The sequence below is a fragment of the Spea bombifrons genome, chromosome 4, assembly GCF_027358695.1.
Source record: "Spea bombifrons isolate aSpeBom1 chromosome 4, aSpeBom1.2.pri, whole genome shotgun sequence".
NCBI classification, from domain to species: Eukaryota; Metazoa; Chordata; class Amphibia; order Anura; family Pelobatidae; genus Spea; species Spea bombifrons.
This window is the reverse complement of record NC_071090.1, coordinates 85700058-85727087: the sequence shown is the minus strand read 5'-3', so window position 1 is coordinate 85727087 and position 27030 is coordinate 85700058. Positions and strand designations below refer to the sequence as shown.

The following is a 27030-nucleotide window of genomic DNA, read 5'->3' as shown; positions in this document are numbered from 1 at the left end:
TGTAGGAGCAGATTTTGTTCTTGCATGATAAACTGGACAAAAGTATTCTCGTATTTAGAAACCAGGCACCTGTACCCCTGCAAGACCATAATCACTAGCAGGTAAGCATTTCTCGTTCTGAGGTCCATTGCAACAACAAACATACATAAACTATTGATTAGAGCAGTGGTTCCCAATCATGCCCTCAAGGCACACCAATGGTGCACAATTTAGTTCCAATAGGGAGATCCTAAAAAATTCTCTCAACTTAAACAGCCTTATAATAAAAACAGAATTCCATTGTTACCTTTGCGTCCGACTCCATTAGTTATCCAGTCATTCGTGTTTAGGTGAGCTGGGTTTGATGTCCGTACAACAAGATGCTGCATGTCTCTCCAAGTGAGGTTATTACTAAAAACATACAGAAGAACAAACTCACATGGGGAAGCCATAGGTTTTCATAGAAACCATTAAATACTTTATGGCGTTACGCAATAGCTGAATGGAATGAAGTTGAGTAACACAATACTGAATAATTCTGAATGCAGCCTGCCTGATCAGGCTTTGGCATCCAACACATTTCTAGCACTTTAATATTACAATGGAGTTGTTATACAAAAGAGCATATATCTACATAGCAACAATCATACGGCTATTTAAACGAAATCAAAGGAATAATTAACAAGCAGGAAAATATGCCTCACTTGAATCTAGCTGAGGCTCTTCATAGTAACACGAATGCATCTACGATTGTTGCTTAAAGCAAATGTTTTTTTTAACAATCATATTAGCACACATTCTCATACTATGTGCGGACTCTAGGGCATCAGCAATGGGTGAGGGACATTTTTATAGGAACGTTGAGTTGTTAAGTGGCCTATACCAATTTATTAAGAGGGAAGCATTTCAGGGATTACAGCCATGTGGTTTTAGTTTAGCAGATTACCTGCCAGCGAGGAATGCATAACATGAGCCCGCAACAGGTCATTCTAGTCTGAGATCTGTTTGCATGATACGGGTCACGCAGGCCTTACTAGGGTCTAACGCAGTCTGAGAACATCATAACTTTTACCGGTATTTGTCAAACACAAAACAGAGACCAACAGTGACATATACATACTTTGCTTCGAGAGCGAGGGCAATGATCCCTGCGGCCAAGGGTGCAGAAGCAGAGGTTCCTGTGTGAGAGTCTGTGCACTTCTGTCGCAAATCAGTCGTTACCTGGTTGAAGAACACAAGATTTAGCAGATTTCTCTCCAAAACAATGTGACAAGAAAGCAGCAGGCCGTGGATAAGGGACAATATTATATATACATATATATACATACATATCTGGCCGCTTACATATAATTTGAAACATTTGTACATACAGTTCTGCATTAACCTTAACACCTCAATCTTACAAGTGAATGTGGTGCAAAATGAAAAAGGAGTCTTGCACCAAAAATCAATAACATACAAATTGGATCCCAGGATCATATCAGACTATACCACAATCTAACATGCAGGTAATGCATGTCTTTAAAAGGAAAAACTAAAAAAAGAACCTGCGCTCAAAACATGAGCGATTAACTAATGCACTACTAAAAGTGCAGTGGAGCCATGGCTGATGCAAGTCTTTATGTATATTGCAAAATGACACTTATCACAAAAAAGCACTTCGAACATGGTCTTTCATAAGCAAACATTTCCTTAACTGGTACTGAAAATGTGTTACAGAGTTAGGGACAAATGATAAGGCAGATCTACGCTGACCTCCCCTAATTCTTCCCGAAACTCTTGGGCTGAAGCCAGTTCAAACAAAAACATTTTGTTCAGCCCACCAACAGAAAGATTTGTAGCATACAGCGAGCCCAGGGGCAAACAGAAACGAACAGGCTTCATGCAGGGACATCCAACTGCAAGAGGGGATCCGGTCCAATCCGCAAAATCTGCCCTGGGGTCAAAGTAACAAGATAACCTAGACGGTCATGTCACGTCGGAATTAAGCGCTGCGGATTTTATCTCGTACACAAACCCACAGGCTGTGTTTACTTAAGCTTACATACATCCCTTCACCTTGGAGTGATACGAGGTGGAACACAATGTGGGGGAGAAGCTCCGGTTTGCACTTACGATCTGCTTCTCGTTTTGGTTGCCACTGCTGTACGTGGTTGCCAATGTAGAGGAGCAGGCCTCGCTGTACCATGGTACGTTGCCCAGCTGGGTGGTACTGCTGATGGAGAGAGTGTAGATGCTGTTTGTGTAGCCGTCGCAGTTACAGCTGTCATGTTCTCTTCCACCGTTGCCCGATGCCCAGACGTATATAGAGCCTAGACCCCCACGCCCCTGCAAGTAAGAAAAGAGCATGGGTTACATCTTTGGTACAGTGGGGTAGTTTCTAGAAATGCCCTTGCACAAATAAACATGGGGTGTCAAACGTATTAAAAGAGAACTTCAAGCTTTCATTGTGAACTAAATGTCAGGAATACTAAATGCAGAAGCAAAATGTCACAATTTCTCAGTCTGCTACTGTAATGTATTATGGTTTTGTTAAACTTACTTGCGTTGCTCAGACATCTCTGAATAAGCCTGTGAAGCATCCAGCTTTAACCTACAGCTCTTAATGGTTTGAAACCTTGAAATGTATAAAACAAATCTATGAAGTACCCCTGACCCAGTCTACCTGATTGACTCCTCTAAAGAAAGCCTCTTCTGCTAGACGCGCAGGTCCATCCACGGTCTTGCCATCATCTTCAGGTCCCCAGCTGGCACTGTAGATGTGGATATGATTGGGGTTCAGTCCAAGCGACCGCGCTTCAACTGCATCAGTCACCTCCCCATCAAGCATTCGGACTCCTGCCGTTAAGAAAAAGAAAGCGTTATCATGGAGATCATAGCCGAGTGGACATATACATAGAAAACAGAAACAGAGCACGTTTGAATGTTATGTTTATATGTTATATATCTATTTATCAATCCGGTGGGCTTGCACCCAATGGCCTCCACGCCAGCTTGGATACTCAAATCCGAAGGATACAAAAGCATTAGAGAACACGGAGTGGCCGCATGTATACAGCGGATGGCTGCATGGACTTCATTGTATCGGCTGCTTGCCTTAAAGTGCCAGGGCCAGTTTTGATATCTTATCCCAGCATGTATATATAGGTAGGCAGAAGCGGGCATTATATCACCACTACCAAATATACATAAAGATTAGAATAGCTTAAAAAAAGAAAGTAATTCCTTACCTCCAATCTTTGCGTTATATGCAATTCCAACACCGCAAATCCCATTATTTGCCACTGCGGCCACTTCCCCGGCACACCGTGTACCATGCCTTGGTAAGGGGGAAAAATGACAAGGTTAGGCAAATAAATGAACATTAACCCTAATACTTGCTGGCAGCATTGAATTTGTTGAATTTATTATGATTTTTTAATGCTGGCTTCTATCAAAAAACAGTGCTAAATGCATTGTATATATTATTGTAAGCAATTTGCTTCTTCCTTGACCAATTACTGCGGAGTTCATTTGACATAAATCTAAATCGGGGAAAATAAAACTCTAAAAAGCCATTGAGGAGTCTGTACCTCCAGTACACAGACGTCCCTCACACACACCTCGCTGTGAACAGGACCAGTCTTCACGGATGTGAATGAAGCAGGGCTTTGTGAGGACAGGACATTAATCTTGTGTGTGCCGCATCTTGCAGTATAGACAGGGAGCCACGGCTCAGAAACGCAAAGAGTTTGGGCAAGAACATCGCTGGCACGTTTATGGAAGTCTGGTTTAACCCATTGAATGCACTACAGTACCCTCTGGCAATGGGGTCAGGATCCCCCCGCCCCTCGCCACGAAACTGAACTAATCCATAACTAAGTAGCATTTTACATTTTCCCCCGATGCAGTGTTTCATAACCAAAGGCAAGCTATTAAACTCAAGAATGGGGAAAGAAGAGATCCAACTAGATTAAAACTTTTCTTCCAAACCATAAAACTAAGCTATAACGAGCCTATGAACGATTAAACAAAACAAAAAAAAAAAACGACAAGTGGTCTGTGCGGCAAATTAAATAGTTTCAGTAGAAACAATTAAAAAGATATTTAGAAAGTATTTAAAAGATATTTTCAACAGCAAAAAATATTTGTAAAGCAATATTATAAAACATAACAAGCATGGATTAAATAGCCTATGGCAGTGACGGCGAACCTACAGAATGTAGGCCTCTGTCGGTTATTGATGCTGAGTGTTGGGATATGATGTCATATGTTACTTGCTTAGTACTGAGCTAGGAATCAAAAGCTGCTAGAGAACTTTACTAGGGGTTAATGTAAACTATGACAAATGTTAACACATTTACCGTATATTATGAGTCTAGTGTTTGTGTATGGGGAGATGCACTTCTTATAAGCTTATAGCTCACAATGCTGGTGCAAAAGAGCAAGATTGCTTTCTAATCCACTAGAAAATAGCATTGTGTAGCATCTACAAGCAAACCATCGTTTACAAATGTTGAATCTGTCAGCACTTTCAAACGATATCATAAAATGTAAAGTATTCCGGTGGTGAAATTTCTGCCCATAGGGGTAAATAACTCAACAGGCTACATAACCTGCATTAAAATGCAGAGAAGCAGATATCCCTCTTGAACAATTCCTGGACTGTTGTAGCCCCTTAAGTACCACAGTAATTGGACATTTGAGAACATTTATTTGAAATGAGAACTCTTATTTAGACGAGATTAAAACACACAGCTACACAAGAGATTATTTTATCAATCCAGCCCGCTCCTTCTCTATCCGATTAATAGGAAAAGAGCCTTCATTTTAAACAAAGCCTTTAGAATACTGCAATCTGTAAAAATTATCTGGTTCAACAGAAGCACTATAGCCTGGCTGAGAGCTAATCGCACAACGGAGGATAAAAAAAAAATAATAATTAAACCCCCCCACACACACACTTTAACGGCTATTTTGAGGTTACGTGATGACTCACGGCTGGGTATTTACCAAATGAATTGCCAATTTTAAAACATACAAAAAACCTACAGTATGAACAAGTTCTCAAAATAAATACGGTAAATAAAACAAAACACCACAACCCTGGATGCTTAATACATATCAAGGTATATAAGAAATTCCACCAGCTTGGCAGAAACATAGAATTTGGCAGGAGATAAGAATCGCGCAACCCATCTAGTTTTTCCTGCTTTAAAGACTCAAACCTGGTTATTAGATTCAGGATAGCTTTATGCATTAATACATTCCCTTACTGTATTACTACTTCTACTGGTAAGCTGTTCCACTTATCTACCACCCTCTCAATAAATAAAGCAGAATTAGGTTCACATGTGTATTCAAATGTCAATAAATAGGCCAATTTTTAAGAATATCATTTGGCGAGTCAATCGGGACTTCCGTCTCATCAGTTCCAAACACTGACATCATTAAAAGCTGCCGTGCTAGACGTTCAATGGGATCAGGCTAGGTTACCGTCTATGTATATTCAGAATATCATTAAGTTATTTATTGACAGAAGGCGCTTGGATCATACATTCAAATTTTAAAAGGAAATTAAAATACATGTAGTGGGTCAGAGGCTATCACTGAAATTCAGGAGGAGAAAAAAAACGGGAGTAAAAGATTTGCTATAAATATAATTCTTTAAAAGCTTCCATTTGAGCAAAATGTGCCTCTTTGTAATCTTTCAAGCTTGCATCCCTTTGTACAGCTCGTTAAACAGGCCGCCAGCAAACCGAGGATCCAAGCTTCATCCAGCCAGGTGTTTCATATCTTCAAACCAAGTCCCCATTATCTATATTTCAAGGCAATTAGTGCTTAAACACGCAGACTAGATTTATGTTGATTAGGCAAACAAATCTTTAAAGTTTGCAGCCATTGAGTGAGTGAAATTATCATTTACCTAGACCTTGATTTAACCGCATGCTAAATAAAGCTGACAGTCTTTAACCCCTTAACACAAGCAGCTGCACTTTTTTTATTTTATTTTTTTTAATTAAGCCATTTTTCCAACAAGATATATATTTTACTACGCGTTTAATTATATATATATATATACCATATTTATCGGCGTATAACACGCATTTTTTTTTTAACTAAAATAAGAAGAGAAACCCTACCTGCGTGTTATACGCCGATTAAAAATTTGCAGCCACGTCTGCCTCGCATCTGGTCCGGGCGGGGGTGCGTGTTATACCCCGGTGCGTGGTATGCGCCGATAAATACGGTGTGTGTGTATGTGTATTAGAGCTGAAACAACGAATCGATAAAATCGATAATAATCGATAACGGAAATCATCGATAACGATTTCCGTTATCGATTAATCGAGTGATCAATTCGTTGTTGGAGCACTCGGCTCCTTTTACTTACCTCCGCGAGCGTTCCCCGCTTCTGCTACACGCTCTGCAGTCTCCGCCTTCTTTTAGCTACGTGACGGATGTGACGCGTTCCGGAGGTAAGTATTCTTCATGTCTATGTGCACGGATCGCACAGAGCCACTCGCACAGAGCGAATCGCTCTGTGCGAATGGAGCCACTCGCACAGAGCGGTTCGCTCTGTGCGAGTGGCTCCACTCGCACAGAGCGGTTCGCTCTGTGCGAGTGGCTCCATTCGCACAGAGCGGTTCGCTCTGTGCGAGTGGCTCCATTCGCACAGAGCGGTTCGCTCTGTGCGAGTGGCTCCATTCGCACAGAGCGGTTCGCTCTGTGCGAGTGGCTCCATTCGCACAGAGCGGTTCGCTCTGTGCGAGTGGCTCCATTCGCACAGAGCGGTTCGCTCTGTGCGAGTGGCTCCATTCGCACAGAGCGGTTCGCTCTGTGCGAGTGGCTCCATTCGCACAGAGCGGTTCGTGAGTGTGGGTGCAGGGCAGAGTGGGGGTGGGGGTGCAGGGCAGAGTGGGGGTGGGGGTGCAGGGCAGAGTGGGGGTGGGGGGTGCAGGGCAGGAGACTGGGTGCAGGGCAGAGTGGGGGTGGGGATGCAGGGTGTGAGTGTGGGTGCAGAGCAGAGTGGGAGACTGGGTGCAGGGCAGAGTGGGGGTGGGGATGCAGGGCAGGGTGTGAGTGTGGGTGCAGGGCAGAGTGGGTGCAGGGCAGAGTGTGAGTGTGGGGGCAGGGCAGAATGTGGGGGCAGGGCTGGGTGCAGGGCAGAGTTAGAGACTGGGTGCAGGGGCACAGTGCAAAGTGCTGGGTGCAAAGTGCTGGGTGCAAAGTGCCAGTGCTGGGTGCAAAGTGCCAGGGCTGGGTGCAAAGTGCCAGGGCTGGGTGCAAAGTGCCAGGGCTGGGTGCAAAGTGCTGGGTGCAAAGTGCCAGGGCTGGGTGCAAAGTGCAAAGTGCTGGTGCAAAGTGCTGAATGCTGGGTGCAAAGTGCTGGATGCAAAGTGCCAGGGCTGGGGCAAAGTGCTGGGTGCAAAGTGCTGGGTGCAAAGTGCCAGGGCTGGGTGCAAAGTGCTGGGTGCAAAGTGCTGGGTGCAAAGTGCAAAGTGCTGGGGCAAAGTTTCTTGAACAGTAATAGTCCACCTCTTTTCAGAATGTTTGGGGTTATTTTGTTTCATAAATATTGTGTTTGGGTTCTTGTACTTTGAAAATATTGTTTTTTATTACATCATAACAAAATAAGAATGTTAATGTAAATTTTAAGTTGTTTTTTAACATCCAGTTCATTAAATTCTTTTAAATAAACGAAAAATTTGCATATTGTTTTTTTTTATCCGATTAATCGATTAATCGAAAAAATAATCGGCCGATTAATCGATTATTAAAATAATCGTTAGTTGCAGCCCTAATGTGTATATATATATATATATATATATATATATATATATATATATATATATATATGTGTGTATGTGTATGTGTGTATATATATATATATATATATATATATATATATATATATATATATATATATATATATATATATATATGTATGTGTATGTGTGTATATATATATATATATATATATATATATATATATATATATATATATATATATATATATATATATATATATATATATATACACACACATTTATAGCAAGCATTTTGAAGATAGAAGATGGAAATCACTTTTACTTTACTAAAAAGGTGGCAAGTAGAACAGCCTGCCACCAGAAATAGCAGAAGTAAATAGAGAGGACTTTACGGTGCATGGGGTGATAACATAGCTACGCTCGATATAAGGCAAACCCAAGGAGCAAGTAAGCTTTGAGGGTTTTACAGTAGGAATAAACTAGATGGGCCAAATGGCTCTCATCTTACATGAAATTCTGTTTGTTTGGAGCCGGAGGTCAGTTTCTGTGGTGTGCAGCGGGGACTAGGATAGCAGTAACTGCCCATCCCATCTAACAAACAGCCCCCAACAACCCAAAAAAAAGATCTAACCACAGGAACTGTTCCTCCATCCCAGTAACTGCCCATAATAACTTCTCCGTACCCAGTATAGCATAATAATAGCACAGAGAAAGAATTCCACTTACCCCCTCCCAGAAAAAATACACTAGCTCCATTGTAAAGAATATATATATACCCCCAACGTGAGTTATTCTATTGTAAATATTAACAGCCCAAACGCAAAATGATATTTCTAAAAAAAAAATTGTCATGTTGCCTTTGCCGTGCGAAAGTCTATTTCTTGCAACGCACGTCCTGAACATTATTAATGGTTCTTGTGACAGAACTCTCCCCGCTCTATGGATATGCATTAGGGATTATCTTCAACAACTTCTCAATTAAAACATGTGAGGATAGGTGTTAATGTGAATTGTTTCTATAAATACATCAATACCTAGGGGGTGCCTATTTGATGGAACAGATTTTGAAATAGACCAAGGACCGGGACCCAGACATGTTCAAGTGGGTACAAGTGGAATCAAGTCCTTGGTCTCCATTACACGGCATTATTGCCTGTTCTAAATTGCTTCTCGCTTGAGTAGATTGCACTGTTCTTAGCAGAGTGGTAATAACTGGGAGAACAAGAACACAACAAGTTCTAAATATATTTTGAGGGGAAAAAAATATGTATCTCAGAATATTAGTGAGGGTTAAAAAACATCCCTCAAATTACAAGGGAAGGGTTTAACATGGGATATATATTTTAAGACAGGTCATCCACCTTGAATGTTATTATTATTAATAATTAATATATAAGCAGTACATTTGCAAAGATGAATATATATATATTTTTTTAATACGTTCCCAGTCATATGCTTTGCCTATTTGTTTTTGGAAAGAGAAAGATGGATGCTTCAAACTGCGTTAACAGACACCAGGAGCCGCACAATTCTCTAGTGTCGTGAAGAGGCTGGGAAAAGCACACAATCACACACAGGTCGTGAATGGATGATTCATTTCTTCCCAGCCCCAGCCAACATAATCATAAGTGCCTCCGCGGAAAACAAGGTGAGAGGTGATTATAGACAAGAAAAAGACTGCATTTTCCACACAGGGCTCGCTGGCCAGAGATTAATTGCGGAGAAGTATTTGAATATGGCGTGCGGTGCATATGCAGGCCTGGAAACATACCGGATCCCTGGACCCTGTGTAAGGATACTGCTCGTTCATCCACAACATAGGAAATTCATTATATTTCTGATGTGTGACGGTGAGTGGATGGCTTTCAACAAACCTAGCCATGCTTCCTCATACGTGTAATCAGTGGTATGCCATCATTCAAAAGAATAAAGGCCTATGATAGATGAACCCACTGATGTTCATGGATGGTTTGATGATCCTGCCGTCTAGCTAAACATGAGGAGCTTCTTGAGGTCACTGGGGCATCTGCTCATGAGTGCACCCTAGCGGTTGGCTGTCATTACACATGCTAGCTTTCTATACACAGACTAATGTGCTGGTGCACGGTAATAGTAGAAGCGTAATAGCTCTGCAGAGTGGTTCCCATAGAAATGTTCTCCAGGGTGCAGGAAAGCTGAAGGAACGGTTTTGCATTAAATTACTGCAAACCAAATTTGATTTGACTATGCTGGTAATATGCTCATGTGGGCAATTGCCTTATTCATGAGATTTGTATTATAATCTAATAAATGAGAACAATCTTTAAAAGGAACAATAACTTGCAACCATGGGGACTCTGAAGCACTCACATCTCTACCAAAGGCAATAGTCACATCTGATAAACAAATTGATTAAAATCTTTAAAGCCAAGGTTTGGTTTTTTTTAAGGTGAAAAAAAATCAATCACGTAAGGGAACATTGACAGGATAAACATGCCCACCTGTTATCATTCAATTGGGTGTATCGTGGCTGTGGGTCAGGATCCTGGTCGTTGACATCATAACTGGCAGCGGCATCCTACACCATTGTATGGAAGAAAAAAAAAAAGAAAAGGAGAAGAAGTTCCATTAATTAAAGTGACAAACACATAAGTCCCTCTTATCTCTTCCATCCTGGTCATTTATTTTTCTTTGGAGAGGTGTAAAAGAATCAAGATATCCAACTGCATTCAATTTTTCATCACCCTAATGGCTTCTTCGTAATAAATTTCAAGTGTACTGCGGCAAGTGCGTCTTGACTTGTCCGTGGCAGAGGAGATCAATAATCAATCCTTAATTTTTTTTTTCCACAAAGCAGATGAATGCCTACCCGTGCATTATTGAACTGTTCATTAAATACACATGCCGAGAAAATAAATTACAATAAAAAAAAAGTCTCACTAGCGTCTATTTACTAGCGTAGGTCAGAGTAACGATAAAACCAATTTCACAGTATGAGCGGAGACAAAAAGCTTCTGTGGATTAAGCACCTCTGTTTGTGACCCGTGTAAAATGTACACAGCCTGGAGTCATGGTGCTTCCGAGCCCTAGTTATATGACACACGCGGGAAGCCAAGACACGTGTGGAACTACTTGGGTTATGGCCGTGGGGGCAAAGAGGGAAATGCATTACAAGACCAAGCGAACATCACAGCATTGGTTAAGGGCATCTTAACCCACAGAGATATTTAAATGGTCTAACATGCAAAGAAATGCCCTCCACTGCTATCCCCCTTTATGTGTCCATCAACATCTGATGACATACAACAAAATGTGTGCATGATAAATGGTACAGTGAAGATTGAGCGGCATTACACATTAACAAAAAATTTAACAAGCAGAACATTGTGTTGATGGTTCCTTTAACATGCAGGTGTAATAAACACACTATTTTACCTCGTCGTAACATCATAATCCCCCCAGAGTGAAAAGCAAGACTGTGCTGCAGAGAAGCAATGATTCATCAACTTACATAATTCCCTTGTAGATCTGGGTGATTTTTCTCGATTCCATCATCCAAGATAGAGACTACAATGCCTTTTCCTGTGTAGCCCTGCTCCCACGCTTCTTTCACGTGTAAGTCATGGCGGTTTGCATCATACTGGGGGGGAAGAACAGTTGAAAACATTAGCTTTGAGGGATGGTAGTAGCCAAGAGGAAGGATACATTGCAAGACTTAGTGCGTGCCTGGGAGGACCTTGCTAATATGTATGCATATACACACACTATAATATATACATTATATTATAATATATATATATATATATATATATATATATATATATATATATTATATATATACACACACACACACACATATACATATTATATATACACATATATACACATATACATACTGCCAGATTAAGAGAGAAGGAAGTAATAAGGAATTGTTGGGGCAAGGATGAAGTTCCTTCCTTTAATGGTAGCAAAAAAAAAAGTCATGGTTTGAAAAGCTGCTGATTTAGCGGGTTTACAAAGTGTGAGTCAGAACAATAAATTGGAAAGGCAGGCTACCTTGCCCCCTTTTGCTGAGAACTACAGAAAAAAAGTTAATTGTATTCCTACTGATTCCTATTCCTTGGAAGAATGAAAAATCTAGACACACACTGAATATTAGATTGGGTCAAGGAGCAAAGTTGCTAGCAGTTCTCTCACTTACATTGTGTTATTTTCCAGGGGGAAAAAATGATTGTTGAAATGATTTAAGAAAAATCAGTTTTTTCACATAAAAAGTAGGATTCACAAATGGAGCTGTGCCCCTGGCAAGTCGTCTTTCTATTCTGTACCGCTATGATGGCAAGGTATGTAAAAGGGAAGAGCAACACAACAGCGGCATACCTATATATGTATATCAGTGTGTGTTCGATACAATTTTTCTACCATGTTGTGCGTGTAAAGAAGTCAGATCTTGCATTAAGAAGCATAGGGTATGAAACGTGCTGGGAGATCGTGTTAGATGATGTTCTGTTGTCAACAAGGTTACTTTGAGCAGGTTCAAGATAAGGAGGCCCCTGACATTCCAACATGAAATAAACATTATCTTCTACAGAGCATGGAAAGACAACACGGAGTATCTTAATTTGTGCTTTTCTGACCGAGAACGTACTCGGCTCCTGTAAGGTGGACAAATGCAGACCTTTGCGCACTACTTGTATGCTAGGAACAGGGAATTCATGTGCGGAGAAATAAATTGCACTGGACAAAAAAAAAACACGTCTGGATAATGTGGTATGAAGGTATGAACACCCACACGTATGCGGCAGAAATATGTTCAAGCCGTGGCGCATATCGGTTTGTATGCATTTTTGCAATTCCTTTAACCTAATTTAACCCGACTTCTCCACTTGCCAGATGTTTTCTGTTTTCCCAGGAAAGCTCACAATGTTGGCATACTAATCATCAGGGGTAAGGTAGAAAGAGCAATTTCATGTTAATGGGAAAAACGTTAAAAAATGCACATTCGATGGCTTTGTCATCTCCAAGGGGGATAAGCATATTTTCTCATAAGCAAATTTTTGGCAGAACAAGTGCAAAGTCAGTAATTGTGATACTTTGCTACAAATCACCAGATGCCCTCTGGTTTAATGTCTCACCCTCTGTGAGCTCTATACAGCTGCACTGATGTATTTTTTACTTTGCTTTTAATCTGATCGTTCTGTGGGTTGCGGTAATACAGAGCTAGAGAGCAAATGAAAGAGTCTGGTGCTTATCCCATTAAAACAAAATCGAGTGATTGAAGAACTTAGTTGGCAATCAGGCCTGATTTGGGCCAGCCATTGCCTTCAGAATAAAGTTGTAGACATTAAAGATTGCAAAATCTACACAAGGCCACACTGAAAAGAAATCGAAACACTTCCAGAAACATTTGTTGATGAATATCAGTCTAGCACCAATTTTCACTACGGGGCTCTCTATAACCCTACTAACCACAGTGTCAAATTTAGACAATTTGGGGTAGTAGTGAATCCACACCCTGCCAGAGTATCTTAAAGATCAGTATGTAAAGTCATACTAAAGTCACAAAAGACCCACATCATGCAGGGATCTATGCAGGCCTCTCTCACTTCAGTTAAGGTCAGTATGGATAAGTCCACTATCATAGAACACAGTGGGCAAACACATGGAGCTCATGGCACAAAAGAAAGGCTTAAACCACTGCTTTCAAAAGAAACAGTCAAAAGTGGGACTTTTTGGACAACGTGGGCCTCATATTGTACAGTGAAAAGTAAATCCTGCATTCCAAATTAGGAACCTTGCACGACAGTAGCTATGCCATACGTCATAAACGGTACCATGAATTCTGCTTTGTACTGTACGAGAGAACGTCAGGCCATTTGTGTACGAGGTTAAGCTCAGCTTGGTAGTGTAGAATGACAACACACACACACACATCTACAATCAGAACAAGAAGCCTAACGTTTAAGAATGACACGAAGTCCACACCTAATCAGTCTCAAATTTAGATGGGGTAATGAGTTTTCCAAAAAACAATAAACATTCCTGTGCTAGTTCTTGTAGGACAGAGAGTAAAAGCTGTGGCCACAATCTCCGTTAAGGCTCAGACAGATGTTTTATAGCAGATATGCAATATAAATATGCATATAAATGCTTTTGCCAAACAACCAGGCGTCTGCTTTGGTCTGCTCTTTTGAGCCAGAGTGAAGTGTAACAGTGGCCGTCATGGAAAGCTAATCTGCATGGCCTGTAGGCATACACACGTCTACTCACACAGCCTCCACCGAACAAGAGATAAAAGCTATAGCGATGGGCATGGCTGCTGAATGTCAATTTAATGGCGGAACGAAGGCAAACTAGTAAAACCAGTATTAAGCCTGTGGTGCAGACCTATGTGCTATTGAAAAGCAGACAGGTTTAACACTGCTTTTTACAGAATGTCAATGGTTCTCATTACGAGATTCCTTCCCTGTATACATCAGCTGTTTAATTTTAGCAGCCATTGTGCTAGAAACGTGTGGCATGCTCACTAATTGTTATAGACACACATACACATTATAAATGTGAAAACTGAATATTGTGTAGTTTACGGTACGTCATGTTATAAGTCTGAATCCTCGCGCGGGGTGGAAGTACCGTATGTTATGTAATGTGTGGCAGAGTAGAATTTAATCGCCCCAAAGAAATCGAAAGATGTCATTTATGTCACTACGGCAAACCATAAAACAGCACAATACGGAATAAAAACTCTTAAAAAAAAACAAAAACAAAAAAACTTACCAAATACCACTGCTGCAGAAATTTGGGATCTGTCGGTTCCGTAAAAATATCTCTCTTCTTTCTTTTCTTCGCCACCTGTTGTTCTAACCAGTGCACCTAGAAAGAAATTTAGATTAATAGTTGAGATTTCAATACTAAATGTTATATCTTACCCATCGGTATTGGATTAGAAAATACATTGCGTTTATACTATAATTTTGTAGCGAAGCCAATTGCTTTTGTTTATATTTATTATTTTTCACCCAAATGACAAAATGACATTGCCAGCTTGATCGTTTTGATATTAATATTCACTAGAAAACTGCCAGCTTTACGAAAAGAAAGGGTTAAACGCCAACCATCTGGCAGAAATAATTTAGCGGGCTCTCCATCAATGAGATTATGACTATCCCTATTACTTCCACCTAAGCAAAGTGGAGAAATAATGCACTTGCAAAGAGATTAAGTGCACATTTTTTTGGAAAAGGCTATAGACAGACTGCCCAAAATTTACAGAGTCATTTAAATGAACGAAACCGCAGTGAAAATGAATAATAGGCATGCGTAAAATTGTGATCTGCTCATCTGGGTCTAAAAGCAAGGCTCTAGTGCCCTTCAAATACTGGCAAAGAAAAAAAAACTAACACACGGCTATGAGGAAAAGTACGGCGTCATTAAAGCTGCTCCACGAAAACTAAAGCATTTTAATCAAACCAGACTATTTATGAAGAACTCTGAAAACGAAGACAAAAAGGAACATTGAGTGCGTAACAAAAAAACAACATTATGTTAAAACAAACATTTCCACTTTGTGTTGTTTTGTAGAGATCACATATATATATGCCTCTATATTCCTCATAAAAAGGTATTTTCATTACCATGGAAACAAAGTAAAACTACTCATTTCTGAGCACTTTTAAAAGGCGGCCTTCACCTGCCTTAACTGTTTTTGAACCAATACTGGGGATTTTTATGCAGAAACGTAAAACAAAATGAGAAGATATACACTTAATAACAAACCAAGAAACACTGAAGGAAAAAATTTGATCCCCTGCTGATTTTGTACGTTTGCCCACTGACAAAGATGTGATCAGTCTATAATTTGTTAGGTTATAGGTTTATTTGAACAGTGAGAGACAGAACAAAAAAAAAATATCCAGAACACCACATTTCAAATAAGTTATAAGTTGATTTGCATTTTACTCAGTGAAATAAGTATTTGATCCCCTATCAATCAGCAAACTGTCTGGCTCATAGGTGTATTTTATATAGGTAACAAACTGAAATTAGGAGCACTCTCTTAAAGGAAGTGTTCTTAATCTCAGCGTGTTACCTGTATAAAAGATACCTGTCCACCATGGCCATGGCCAAAGAGCTGTCCAAGGATGTCAGGGACAAGATTGTAGACCTACACAAGGCGGGAATGGGCTACAAGACCATCGCCAAGCAGCTTGGTGAGAAGGTGACTACAGTTGGTGCAATTATTTGAGAATGTCTTTGTCAGGGGCCAAACACAAAGTCATCAGGGGACCAAATAATGTTTTCCTACACAGTTTACTTACTGGGCTTTTCCCTTTAGGATTTTGTTGTGATTGTACAAAATGTATAGAAATAATGTTGATGTCTGAAACAACTATTAAGAACAGAGTTAAATAAAAATACAGTAACTTGGAAAAAAAAAAAAAAGACAAACTATAATAAAAGCATGAACAGCAAGGTCAGCAAAGTGTGAAAGAGCAGAAGAGGGGCCTTATCCACATATTGGGATTCACACTCCAATGTGCATTCTCCTTCAATTACTCAAGATCTCAGGAGAACACTCTCCAGCGGGAATTCCCAGCGAAGCAAGACACAATTTCAAGAAAGAAATCTATAGTAAAAAGCAGCGTGCAGGTTTATTAACCGCTCCAGCGCAAAAAGCCAATGTTTTAAAAAGGAGTCTACAGAGCAGAGACGGATGAAACATCAAGTGGTAGAAAATTCATTCTCCAAAAAGAATGACGGGAAATGAACTCTGAAAGCAATAAAAATTTATTTCACGCAGGTAGAGCGTGGAAAGAGATATTTCCCTGGACAATGTCTCAAACGGTGCTTTTTGATTACAAAAGGTGCTGTGGCCCGGTTTTCATTAGGAGGAGCTGCTGAAGGTATGACTAGAATAAAGGTGAGGTGAACTGTGCATACTATCTACTTAAATGAAATTAAATAATAGACTCAAAACGAATAATATCTGCTGTGGTTCATGAAACCAAACTCAATTGTAAATAGAAACTTAAAAATGTTGGCTAATAAATACAATGACTTCAGGTGGACCTTCTGGATTATTTGGGGGAGTGAAGTCATGCTTCTGTTGGTTACATAAGTTATTTGATACTGGACCTCACTGTCTCACAATGGGTATACGAGTTCCCCTTTACATCCAAAGTGCTGGACTAACAAGGGCTGGTTGGCGCTGGACTAACAAGGGCTGGTTGGCGCTGGACTAACAAGGGCTGGTTGGCGCTGGACTAACAAGGGCTGGTTGGCGCTGGACTAACAAGGGCTGGTTGGCGCTGGACATCCCAGATAGTTCAATGCAATGTAAGAACTATCCTGTGTTTTCCTTTGTTCTAGGGAAAATATCTCCTCTTGCACTTAAACAATAAGGTACCTCCTACGAAGGAGACAGCTTTAAGACAGGAAGGGACTGGCACAATAAATGGATGGGGTTGCCCATGGTATGACTGACGACTATTGGTCTTCTTAGGAAAAACTAGTACTTCAGGCCAAATTCGCAGTTACCTATTTACAGACTACAAGACAACATCCATTTACAAATTTGGAGAGTTAAAGAACTTTGCTGGTAAAAAAAAATTACAGGCTTCTACAGATATAAGCTGTCCACCCAGACATACTTTCCAGACAGAGACTTGTGATCATCAGAAGAGCTTCTCATTGCTTAGCTCAGCAAACATTACGGTGATAAACGTGCAAAATTAAAGAGACGTTTGAAAGGGCATTAAGTCCTCATCAGAAGAGCAATGACTCAAGAGCGCATGAGAGTATCAGACAAAGTACATTTGTTCTGAGAGAGATTCATCTGCTTAATAGAGTCCAAATAACAGTTTCTTTATCGCTTATGGCTTACAAAAGGCATCTCTGACAAAGAGACAGACATGTCTCCGGCAGTATCAGCAAGATCAAGTTTCCTGAATTCTAAAGCCTTATACAGAACAAGGAAGACATCTTAAAAGCCCCACATAAAGCAGGATACCCACTTTGTTTTAGCTGCCACACAATACGGATCATTCTTCTCTCATTGTAACAGGGTTAATAGCAGATGTAAGGTTTCCCACATCTAACAGGCTATTTCTGGAGAATTTCTGTGAGAACATTTCCAGCCAGTAGTCTTTCACTTGTATCTTAAGTATTTATACTACATTATATAAACTTGTTTTAAAGAAATGTATTGATTAAAATCCATTTTCAAAGCATGTGCACAAAAGACACCAACATTAAAGGGGAGAAATCAATATTCCGAGTAACATTTGAAGTGGCAGTTCAGATGTTTATATCCTGCACCATCCAGTTTTCTCCTCCTAGACCAGGGGTAGGCAAACTTCGGCTCTCCTGATGCTGTGGACTACATCTCCCATAATGCTCTTACAGTCATAATGCTGGCAAAGCATCAAGGGAAATATAGTCCACAACATCTGAAGAACCAAAGTTTGCCTACCCCTGTCCTAGACCTTTGACTCGGGAACTAGAAGAGCATTGCCTACGACCTCAGGGACAGTGGTCCAGTTTTTAGGGTCACACAGTCCTAAAATCATCTCCCATGATTTGCACCGATGGTATGGGACTGGCAAACACAGGGGAAGCTGCCAAAAGCACAGATTAAGTTTTCTGGGAAAGAGAAAAACACAACGGGAGACACCCTTGTTGCTGTTTACGTTAAGGAAGCTGTGATCTGTGCTCCTTCAGATCAGACCTATATGACTCAAGGCCTTATGCATGTGCACTATGTGGAACATCGGGTATGACATCATAACCTAGATTTCTGCTCAGTGGAGAGGAGCATGAAAGTATGCCAGAGAGACCTGTGCAGTATGTCTCCCCTTTTAATATGCTAGCCTAGACACAAAGCACTGCAGGAACATATCAACAGCCACTTCTATGTAGTAACGGACATTAGATTAATAAGACTACTCTTGCTATACACAATCATCCATCACATTTTAGAATCTGGTTTTCCGGTGCAATCCTTTTACAAACACAGGGTTTTATGCAGCCGCATTACTCTTGTAATAGACACACTGATACATGGGAAGGTAACGGGACTCTGGAGTCACATTTATGATTGGAACTACAATGGGTTGGAGCAAAGGGTAATACATAAGCTTAATATGTCAAGTTAATGTAGATGCTTATTTCTAAGAGAAATTTCTACCCTCTTTTCAAACAGAGCAGCTACACACTTCAGGCTGCAAAATCTCAGCGTTATAACTCATTAACTGTAATTTTCCAAAAACTTGAGTATGGGTGGGGGTAGGGCAGGTAACATGTCCCACTCAGATTACAAGACTGCCCTGGAGGCATCCGTCGGTAAAACAAGCAAAAGTGCAGAGAACAATGGAAAAATGATCGCCCTGTTTCCACGGAAACTCTGTGGGTAAAGTTTTAGGTGGTGATAGGAAGTTAAGCTTCCTCTACTCTGTAAAACCCAGTACGTGAAGCTTGGTGGTTGCTTATGCCCGTGGCATTTTCTATTTTGAGCTCAATTGTGTATCCAAAGGGCCACGTTTATGAAGAACAATAAAGGAGAGCTTTATAAAGTACATGTCAAAGAAAACACTGTCAGGAGCAAACGCCAATTTACTGCTTATAGGGCACAGCCCGTTTTATAACAGGGTTCCAATGGCAAACCTTATGTAAGGATGATGGATTTTTACCAGTATGTTTAATGTGGCAGCGTAGCAATTACATTATCCCAAATAAAAGGGCCACCTCAAATGGATACTACAAAAAAAAAACATCTCAGCTGAGAATATAAGAATATCGATATCGCTTCACTGAGGGAGATTTGAGAAAAACTTTCAGATGATTCACTGATGGTTTATTACAGATCCGATACAAACAGAATCTTGTTTCCACTGAAAATCAGAGCACTCACTTAGCAGAGGGCACTCCAATGGAGACCCAGCAATCCTTGTGACAAGATCAGAGTTCAAGGACTTCTTTTACTGGATTATTAAAGAGATTTAGAGGAAATTGGAAGTGGTGCCTGAATCAGAACATCCAAGGTCGAAACAAAAGCAGATGGAAAGACAACAATCACATGCTCGCAACGAACCGGAATAACAGTACACGAACAGGTCAATGGTGTATGTGATGGAACGGTTTGGGAGGCAGCAAAACAAAAAAGGTTGAAACCCATAAAAACCAATCCTGGAACATCATCAGAATCATTGGTTGGGAAATTATCTGGCTAAAGTGTGTTCTGCAGCTGGTCGGCTGTTATCACTTACTTGTTATCTAGATCTTAACTTAAATATAAAAGGTGCTACGCTGCCACTAATAGAAGAGTATCAGCCATGCAAAGGGTACATTTTGGGGGCAGAAAATCCTAACCAACGTCAGCCAATCCATTATTTTCTTTGGTTTGTTGAGCTGTGACCTCAATAGCAAAAAAGTGAGTACTATCTGGTCGGTCAATTATTCACTTGAGCAGCCTTGTTTCATGACACACGTGTACATATAATATTGTTTGTACTGGTGATCTAATGTTCCTATTGCCACTGAAATGTCCAGGACTGTGGCAAGCAGTGGGGGGAAATATTAGGTGGAACTAGGTCACCTGGTTTAAAAGAGCACATTTTGAGAAAAGCAAAAGAGAAGTGCTCCTTATAGAGAGTGCTTTCTGTTTAAGTTCTCATTAAGTCCCCAATCCTCGCTGATCCAGCGCTGGAGCTGACTGGTGGTAAAAATATAACATGGTAGGCAAATAATTTGGCAAACAGCCCCCCACAGTTTTGATAAAGGCAACAGTTCCCCTTTAAGTGAAAACATGAAACAGATGCAAGCAGGTGTATACCTTTTTTTCCAGGCTTCATCTAAGAAATTTTGTTTATGGGGTCTGCAGCCCCTCCAAAGGGAAATGGAAAAGGACATGTACTGCTGCACCCACATGCATGCTGCCAGCAGGGCTCAGGATTAAAAGTAATAAGCAACCGAGAGCATAATATTTCATATTTCATTAAAAAAAGCCATCACCCATGGTGCTTCTTAAAAACAATAAAGGATGTGTCCCATAGATTGTAAACTTGCAAGAACATGGCTCTCTACTCCTTCTGTACCAGCTAGAGGACTGCACTGGGAGGCGGGTCCCACGGGACCCGCCAAAAAACTTGCGGGCGCGGGCGGTCTTGCTGGGGCTGCGGGCAGGAGCGGGCGGTCAGGCACTGTACTTGCGGGTCCCGGTAATCCCGCGCAGTCCCGCAAGGCTGCCTTCTTGCTGCTCCCTTACAGGGTCTCCTAGCTTGCTCCGCCCAGGAACAAAACGGAGTCACGTGATGTGACGTCACTTCCTGTGACTCCGCCTTGTTCCTGGGCGGAGCAAGAGAAGAGACGCCGTGAGGGAACAACTCGAGGGCAGCTTACAAAAAAGTAAGAGGGCTGCGCTTGCAAGTTTCATGGAGAGAGAGGAAAGAAGAGAGAGAGACAATGTTTCAGGTCAAGGAATGCTTTTCAGTAAGGGCACTTATTCACATTCAAATAGACCTCACTTAGGAAGGGCTGGTCTAGTAAATGGGACATACGATCTTGTCATAAGATTCCGCTCTGCACAATTAGCAAGTCTTAGTCATTCTATTTTGTACCCAAAACAAACAAAGACGCTAAGTGAAAAGAAACCAAAATGTTACTGGCCTTTTAATTAACCTGCTCCACTTTACTAAATGGGTTCTGAATTACCATCATCCACGAAGCCTGCCTCACCAACCCCAGACGGCTGAATATCGCAAGTTATGGAGGTCTTTGTAGGACTAAATTCTAGCCTCTCATTACCTCGGCACTAATAATTTTGGATTGCTTGGAGGCAAACAATTTAAAATTAGAACAAAGTATTCATTTTCTATGCAGACCTAAAAAGAGATGTGTTAATTGTTTTGTAGAACAGGCTGAAACCCATTAAATCTTCCAATCTTAGAACAGGTTTCTGATCCCTGCGGAAGAGATGCATCCACCAGCACTTTTATCAGCTCGCTTTTCACATTTAATGGGAGCAGCATAGAGATACCGTGTAAGGAAGTTTCAGTTTCCAGAATTATATTCTGCTTAAAAGACTAATCTTTTGACTGGTCATTACATGATAGATTGCCTGGATTTTTCAATGACAGGATTTAATTTTCACCCAATAAAAAGGTTTATTTGTAAATCCAAAAGGTTTGCCGGTAAATCATCATTCTTCAATTACGCGTCATTCTGCGTCGTTATGCAATTACCCTGCTGAGATTTTTCTACAAGAAGGATTTAGTTGCCCCGGCATGGTGCATAGTCAAAACTATGAATGAATCTTAACAGTACCACTGGCCGTCTTGCAGACCAATCTCTCTGCGGTTGGCCCTTGATGCTGTATAGTGAATTTAGGAGAACACAATTATATAGCTCTAAAAGTTACAATAATGGTGTTTCTAAATAAAATCAATTTAATAAAAAAAATATTCCTCTAAATGCATAACTGTTGCATAAAAAGCCATCACTAATATTAAAAAGTCATGGTTAAAGCCCTGACTCCTAGCCATTCATTCATCCAGCCAACAGTGTCTTAAAATTTTGAACTATTAATCATTTCTTTCTCCAGTCTAGAGGTCACTAACATGCTGATGACAATTCTAGAAGTAGAACCATTTAAAAGGGGGAGAAATAACCAGATTTGCTTCAAGGCTCTATAAAGCAGATAATATAAATCACTATAAAATAATTACTTTCATTTATTGATTTATATAGCATGATATTCCACAGTGCCGTACAATATGTAAACAGCAAAGTAGTGCATCGCATACCAATTTGGATTTAAATTCCACCAGGAGACAGGGCAAGTTATATTACTGAATGTGAGAATCCTCATACAATAAACTATTATTGTATGATCTTTGGAGCAGGGCTTCCCAATTCCAACAAGTCCAGATTGTTATGTGATGCCTTACTTGTTATGTCCAGTTATGATGGTGCTATATTAAACAACAAATATATAGCAATATTGTAATATGGAGTACCACAACATTAGCATATGTATCTTAAGTATTTCTATACACAATGCTTATGGTTTGCGTAATACATGCAAACCGCATAGTCAATAGTGTATTTACACTGAGGGCAATCAAACCTTCCTAAGCAAGCAAGCTGCATTGATTAGGTTAATAATAAAAAAGAAAATAGTCCAATATATTGGATTGCCCTTTAAACAAAGCATAGCCAAGGGTTAAATAGACATTAAAAACAGTAGATCTATTCTTTCAAGACAGGACGATACAAAAATTAAACAAAATCTCATTACTTTACATGGTCTGGTTCATTATAAAATGCTTACTTTGACATCTAAAAGAAATGGTTGGAGGGAGACTTTGCTATGTAAATCCTTCACATTTAGAGCAGATTGAAAAAGCTTGATTTAATCTAGAAATTTACATATCACATTTAGGCTTTGAAGAAGCAATCATACAGCGCTGTGGAATATGATGGTGCTATATAAACCAGAAAATAGTAAAACAACTGGAAGCAAAGGGCACGAGTTCACTTTAATACTGTTAAGGAACTTAAATATGCACGGCATAGGGGGAAATAAGCTACAACGAATATAAAACAAGGCAAAACACTAAATAAAATATCAGTTTTTTCGGTACAAGACAAATGATCAGACTAGATAGACCAAGCGGTTCTTAGGTGCCATAAAGTTGTGTTTCACAACCGGGCTTTGTAATACGCAGATCAGTAAATTGTGTGCAGCTTAGATGAAAGCATACGGCAGAATGGCAGTTTATTTTATGGGTAACAGTGGGGTGCCCATAATTAAATCCAGATAATTTGATTTATCTTCTATTAAGACTGATGGCAGTCTCATATGTTCATTACAAAAGCTAAAGGCCAAGTACAGACACTACCACTTTATGTATATTCATGTGACTGCCTGGTGTTTGGTGTGCACACAGGCATAACAAATTACTCAGGGTACTGCAGAAACACATCTGTAGCATCACTATATAAACCGCTGTATAGACACTATTTTAGATTATGGGTAAAATGTAATGATTCAGGAAAAAGAGAAAAAAAAAAATCACTAAAACTGGCTGTAAGTATTTGTTAGGAAGCATTATATCTTCAAAACCCCAAAAAGATGTACATTATTACTACATAATATTTAAAATGCATAATCCACATGGAAGATGATTAATAATATACAAGCTGAAGTCACAACCCCTACAAAAGCCTAGTGTGGAAAAAGAAAAGCGACAACAGGGAAAGGATGTTCCTTTTAGATATTTATAAAACCTTGTCACTGTGGGACTTTTGCAGTGTGCCTGGAGGAGAGGGGCTGCTGCTGGGTCGTGTGGTGTGCCTGGCAGAGAGGGGCTGCTGCTGGGTCGTGTGGTGTGCCTGGAAAAGGGGATGCTGCTGGATCATGTGTGGTGTGCCTGGAAAAGGGGCTGCTGCTGGATCATGTGTGGTGTGCCTGGAGGAAAGGGGAAGCTGCTGGATCATGTGTGGTGTGCCTGGAGGAAAGGGGAAGCTGCTGGATCATGTGTGGTGTGCCTGGAGGAAAGGGGAAGCTGCTGGATCATGTGTGGTGTGCCTGGAGGAAAGGGGAAGCTGCTGGATCATGTGTGGTGTGCCTGGAGGAAAGGGGATGCTGCTGGATCATGTGTGGTGTGCCTGGAGGAAAGGGGATGCTGCTGGATCATGTGTGGTGTGCCTGGAGGAAAGGGGATGCTGCTGGAGCATGTGGTGAAAGAGAAAAAAAGAATGCCCGATGGTATTGCGTGTGGGGCGGCCTATTTCATAGTGTAGTGTTTGAGGAGGAAAGGGGTTGGTCAAAGTGTGCAAAATTGGGGATGGATTGCTGCACTGTGGTTGTGTGCAGGGAGGAAAAGTAGTAGACCCTTTCCTGCTTTTGTTTATATTTGGTGTTAATAAATGTAGCATATGGATGATTTTTGCTAAGACACTGCTTCCATTATTAAATTGATACAGCCCGTTTCATATGTCTGTAGTAAAATGAACCATTAACATCAAATTAACACTGCATTCTAACATTAAACAGTATATGAAATATTGATAAATATGTCTCTTCCGCTTTAAAAGAGCCAACAATGGCTCGTTACAGAAAGTGTAAATAGTCTGTAAATCCAAAGAAAAGGTTGACCAAAAGGAGCAATTAGACCTTAAGAGATTAATGCATAAAGCAGGGGCTGCTAGGTTTATATCTGAAGAGCAGTCTTCCCATTAACTATAAAATAGACTTTTCAAAGAAATGGAACCACATGGTAAATAAAAATATTATGTTAAATATGGTGCTGTTCTTTGCAGATGTTTGCAGTTTGTGATTGTTATAGCTGGATGAAGATCAGGATGGGAACTATAAACGGTAAAAGGGGTGGCCAAGATTGCCTATTAATACTATAGTTTGGTCTTCCCAAACATAAGATACGCAAGACCTTTTGTTATTACTTTTGACATGAAAGTTCCTATATAACACGAAGTTTAGAAATTAAAGTAGCAAAAACAATTTTTCTGCACATTATTATTATCTCTGTAACCTCCACCAACCTCCAACCTTACCTGAGGTTCTCTGCTTAACAAGACATGTCTGGGTCTATGAGGAGATAACGACCTCTTCACCACTGCCCGATGACTGAAGTGGTAATAGTCACCAAATATCTAAAAAAAAAAAAAAAACCAAGAGAATATTTGTATTTAAAAAAAAGTGGAAATTGCATGACGTTTCTCAGTACAACTGTATATTCATGAAACAATAGCACCAACCATTGGTCATTTCTACAAGCATAATAACCAAGACTGGGCACAAAAATGAGACAAAGAAATATGACAATCTTGGCAGTAGCCCCTGGTAGAATAAGTAGGGGGCTCGCTGCCTCACAGCTCTTGATTGGCAACGATCAGACATCTCCTCTAAAATAGCCGATTCATACCATTAAGGTCTGTGCAGAACAATGTCGTGTTCTGACGGGTGTAGGGTGGCAGGTCCAACGGGCAGTAGTCCCTCTGCCACATAACAGGCACCCCCCTTTTGTTATGGTTAATCTATATTTTAAACCTCACCATTTCAATAAAGTGGGTAGAATTCTTTGGAGAAGTTAATATTGATTCTGGAGAAATCTAGCTCAATCCATGCACTTGTTTTGGAGTTACTGGATACAGGTTTTGGGTAAATTTTACTCATTTTTAGCATGTTTGGATCAACTACAGTGATATTTGCAGCTCCTCTTATAAATATTTATGATTTATGCATATTTTAAAAGATTTCTTCAGAACTTAATGCGATGTCTGCTGATGTCACCGCCCTTGGTCTTCTGCGATGTCATACTGATAAGAGGTGTCCTTAATTATTTTTACCCAAAGGTTGGCACCGTTATCAGAACAGAACAAATGGCTTGATGTTTATAGCTTATGGGCTCATAAGCTCTACATTAATTATAATATAAATAAGTACAACCTCAGGAGGTATTCACTGAGCGTTCAAAGTGTCCAGGGTCATGGTTTAAGGTGCTATTCGGCGTTTGTACATTTTGTGTTTGCAATATATAACTGTATGAAATAAGATGTTTTGAAATGACGAGCACGGTTTATATAAATCGCTTGCCTTAGACCAGTATTGAGTAGACTGTGATTCGGGCACAAACTATTTTGAAGACATGAAGAAAGAAGAGCTTACAGATTTAAGCTCTGAGCAGACTAGTGAAGTCAGTCACACTTGTCAACCAATATTGTATTTAAAACCAAATGAGTCGGTTAAATATTTCTCGGTGGGTTGTTATGGAAACCTACCGGACATTTATAAGGACACCCAGAATGCAAATACAACAGAAAAGTATGCTGCTTCATAAATAGATTTTTGCAGCACGGAACGTTTCTAAGAAGATGTTATAAAAACTAGACTGTCAATGCAAAGAGACCAAACAGCACCGGGCAAAGTAGCCATACCCTTATCTCAATCGCTCTGCCCTTACAAAAAAAGGAGCGAGCATCAAAAAAAAACAAGACATCAAGGCTACTTTGTTTGATTCCCACCTCCAAAAATAACACTAATAACTCCTTTTCTACAAACAAAACAGAGGTTGCGAAGTCGTCCATCTTAGATGTCTGTCTAATGAACAGCAAAATAAGTGTTGGGAGTCGAGGTTCCTTACTCAACGCTGGCACCTTAAAATGTCGCGTTCACAGGAGAAGGCATTGTTTTGCGCAGTGAGCGCACCGTAATGATCCAAAAGCAGATGGATAGATCTGACTGCAGCCAGTCAGGAGCGGGAGGTAAATTACAGACACATCCAGCGTTCCTCCAACTGACACT

The 27030-nt window shown here is 40.3% G+C and overlaps 1 protein-coding gene across 1 annotated transcript in view; it reads right to left on the bottom strand.

Annotated features, from left to right (window-relative positions):
• FURIN (furin, paired basic amino acid cleaving enzyme) overlaps positions 1-27030 on the bottom strand; it is a 79327-nt gene that overhangs the window by 21241 nt on the left and 31056 nt on the right. The window contains exons 2-10 of the mRNA XM_053464385.1: positions 25281-25379; positions 14487-14582; positions 11221-11349; positions 10211-10287; positions 3210-3298; positions 2645-2817; positions 2095-2307; positions 1100-1200; positions 287-390 (exon numbers count right to left, since the gene is read on the bottom strand). Of these exons, the coding sequence (XP_053320360.1) occupies positions 287-390; positions 1100-1200; positions 2095-2307; positions 2645-2817; positions 3210-3298; positions 10211-10287; positions 11221-11349; positions 14487-14582; positions 25281-25379 (1081 nt within the window). The remainder of the gene's footprint in view (positions 1-286; positions 391-1099; positions 1201-2094; positions 2308-2644; positions 2818-3209; positions 3299-10210; positions 10288-11220; positions 11350-14486; positions 14583-25280; positions 25380-27030) is intronic.